The 3,509-nt window shown below is 37.8% G+C and overlaps 1 protein-coding gene across 1 annotated transcript; it reads right to left on the bottom strand.

The window, feature by feature from the left end:
* Positions 1-418: 418 nt before the first annotated feature.
* On the bottom strand, positions 419-1,261 carry LOC113441077 (zinc finger MYM-type protein 6-like). The gene is given in 1 exon segment (XM_087926031.1): positions 419-1,261. A coding segment is annotated over 1 exon segment (843 nt).
* Between the last annotated feature and the right edge of the window lie 2,248 nt (positions 1,262-3,509).

Here is a 3,509-nt window from a genome sequence, read left to right as displayed (position 1 = left end):
GATACAGCTCCTGGTGACTCATATTGCTTGCAAGGAGGTCCAATTTGGAAATAAATGAGCTCCTTTGGCCTTAAGAAAATTGATTTTATCTCCTTGCAGCTTTACGTTCACTTCATTCAGCTTGTCAAAAACATCAGTGAGATAAGCTACATCCAGACGTCGAAGTTTAAGAGAACTGCTTAGACTTGGATCAATGGATTCAAGAAATTCAACAACTGTGTCAAAAAGTTCGTGGAATTGCTGCACTTTCCTTTTGAAAGCCACCTTACTTTGGTGTGCAAAAGGAGACGTTCAAACTCCTCATCATTTTCTTCACAAAGATTGTGAAAAAGTTGGTTGTTCAAGGCATCAACTTAATTTTATTCACAGCATTAATGAAGTAATGTATAGACTCATGCAAATGGCCACTCAAATTTTTTTAGACAAGGTTCTGTCTATGAACGATGCAATGGACAGTCATAACTCCAAGTACAACTGATTTTAGATGAGCTTGAAATCTGCGATATCGTCCAACCATGGATGCAGCTCCGTCGGTTGCACATGCCACGACGTTTGTCAAAGGTATGTTTTTCTCATTAAAAAACTCTTCAACCTTTTTAAATATCAAAGAACCTTTTATGTCGGTTGCTAAATTTTGAGCAAATAACAGTTCTTCCCTGATCTCTTCATTTCCATTGATGAAACGGACATAAGCCAATAACAAGGCTTCATTTTCACGAATCGTTGACTCATCAATCTGCATCACAAATTCTGTACTTTTCAAAGTGTCAATAAGCCTTTCTTCCACATCAGCACCCATTTCATCAATTCTTTTTGATACGGTGTCATTGCTCAAAGGAATCAATTGCGTGACAATGCTTGCACTGGGCCCCAAAATGGTGGGAACAATCTGTTTCACTGCTGGTAAAACCAGTGTTTCTCCGATAGTGTGAGGTTTGCCACATTTTGCTATCAACAAAGATACTTCATAGGAACAAATAAGCCCCTTGTTGGCGTTGAGTGATGATTTTCCAAATAACTTCTCAACAGTGCTGTGACCCTCAAACTTGGCTTTTAAGGATTGGAAAAGTGATACCGGTTTGTCAGTTTTATCCAAATGAATTCTTACCAAATGGTCTTTCAGTCAGGAAGGCTTCATCACTTAATTTGAAAATGTTTTCTCACAAAGACAAAACAGAAGCTGTACGTTGGAAGGAGATGGAATGAATCCCAATTTTAGGTATTCCATCGAATATTGGCAACACTTCCTCTTCTCGGCCATGTTGAGAGGTCTTCAAAATGAAAGGCACTAACTGCAAATTAAATTTCCGACTGCACTGGAACACTATAAAACACACGTGGATGTTGATAAACCTAGTTTCAACAGTTATGTTGACATCACAGGGGACAGCCACTCAGCATGCGATGTTTCGAAAGAATCGCTCACCCCTCCATCACTGCCCATTCTGGCCAATGGCACACCACTGTATGGGTAGAGTGATAGAGGCTGCTGCACAACACGCATGAAGATGAGCAATATATATTCACATATGTATGCCATTCTGTACTGAAGTTGCTGGAGGAACATTTTAAAACACAGTTCAATCCACTAATAGTGAGCAATCTGATGTTTTTGTACGACAGATATACAGAAGTTCACTGTATGAAAAAAGTCTCAAAAGTGTCCCAAAAACTTCTTGCTCCATTGCCCCCATATCGCCCCCCTTCCATTCCTTTGTCCCCGCGTTGCCACTTTTCATTCCATCACCCCCCTGAAAAATGAAATCGCCCCCTGGGGGGGCGATATCGCCCAGGTTAAGGACCACTGATCTAGCATATGATTTTAGAAGGCTTTTACCTTTATTTCTGCAGTCCCTTTAAAATGTTAGAAAATATTTATCTCTCAAATAAATTGTACTTTACTCTAATAAGTTTATGAATCTTATAATGCAGTATGTATTATGAATCTTATAATGCAGATGTTTTGGATCCAGATTTTATTAAATAACATTTAAATAATAAATTGCCAGGATAAATAAAATGATCTGCTCCTGCAAATCTGAATTTACATCTGAATTTATATTTCAATCTTGGATACAAAAAAGAAACACAGAGTTTCATGTTTCATGATATATGTTATAGAATTTTAAACAAACATACACAGGTAGGCTTTGACTTACTACCGTTCTTCTAATGACAGCGCTAAAGTTATGATGGTGCTGAAAAAAGTGACTTACAACAGGTCCTCACACTGACAACTTTCATAGCATTACCATGGTCACATGATCAAAATTTGGCACTTAGCAACCAGCATGAATGTATGACAGTTGCAATATCCCAGGGTCACATGATCACCATTCATGACTTCCCAAGGAGGTTTCCAGCAAGTAAAGTCAATGGAAGAAGCCAAATTTGCTTCATGACTTCAGTGATTTACTTAATGACCACAACAAAAAAAGGTCATAAAAATCAGGCATGCCTTACTTGACTATTTCATCACTTAGCAATGGAAGTTCCAGTCTTAATTATGATCCTAAACTGAGGACTACCTAAACTTGATAACATTTTAAAATGAAGAAAAACTTTAAATATGAAAGAAGGATTTTTTTTCCAAAAGTGCTGATATTAGAGATAATCTTTATAAATTTTTGGTTAGGACATCATTCTTTACTCTGTTTCTTACTGAAATGTGATACTACAAATTGGGCCCTGTTAGCTTGCAACAATGGGAACTGTAATCCATTCCATTTGGATAGCACTAATATGGAAAAAGCAGATGTTCCAACATCCAAGGGAAGAGTAAAAATGGTGCTAGCATCAAGGATGATGGTGCGATAATCACCTCAGATCAGAGATTTTGTAACAAACTATGGTACTTCCTGTAAAATATTTTCCATCCTTCAAGGCATTCTTAACTGGTCATTTATTTAATTTAGTTTGCACCCTACAAATTTCCAATGACTCCTGGAGTGCAGAACTGTACATAGAACTCAGATTCTCTGACTGGTCTAATGTGTGGCAATGTAGCAATCTTAATTGACTAGCTTTTCATCTAGTTGGCATCTGTACATAAAAGGAAACTGCTCCATCTTGCTATTTACCTCTTTGGCTATAAAATATGTTGGAACAGCTCTAAAAGTTGTAATAGTTGGTAGAAGTACAGGTAGCCCTTGACTGATGACCACAACTGAGCCCAAAATTTCTGTTGCTAAGCAAGGAAGATTTTAAGGGACTTTTTCCCCATTCTACAACCTTTTTGTGAATTATTAAGTGAATCACTGCAGTTCTTAAGTAAATCATTTGGTTGTTGTGCGATTCTGGATTCACCCATTGATTTTATGTATTGGAAGCTGACTGGAAAGGTTACAAATGGTGATCATGTGACTCCAGGACAGGGCAACCATCATAAACATATAAGCACCAGTTGCCAAGTGTCTGAACTTTGATCATGTTACCATGGGGATCAGAGGTAGTATTCAGCAGGTTCTGACCAGTTCTGGAGAACCAGTAGTGGAAATTTTGAGTAGTTC

The sequence above is a fragment of the Pseudonaja textilis genome, chromosome 1 (assembly GCF_049901715.1).
Source record: "Pseudonaja textilis isolate UNSWEBS1 chromosome 1, rPseTex1.2, whole genome shotgun sequence".
Classification (NCBI taxonomy): domain Eukaryota; kingdom Metazoa; phylum Chordata; class Lepidosauria; order Squamata; family Elapidae; genus Pseudonaja; species Pseudonaja textilis.
Note: the sequence above shows the minus strand (reverse complement) of the source record. Positions and strands in the feature narration are given on the sequence as shown.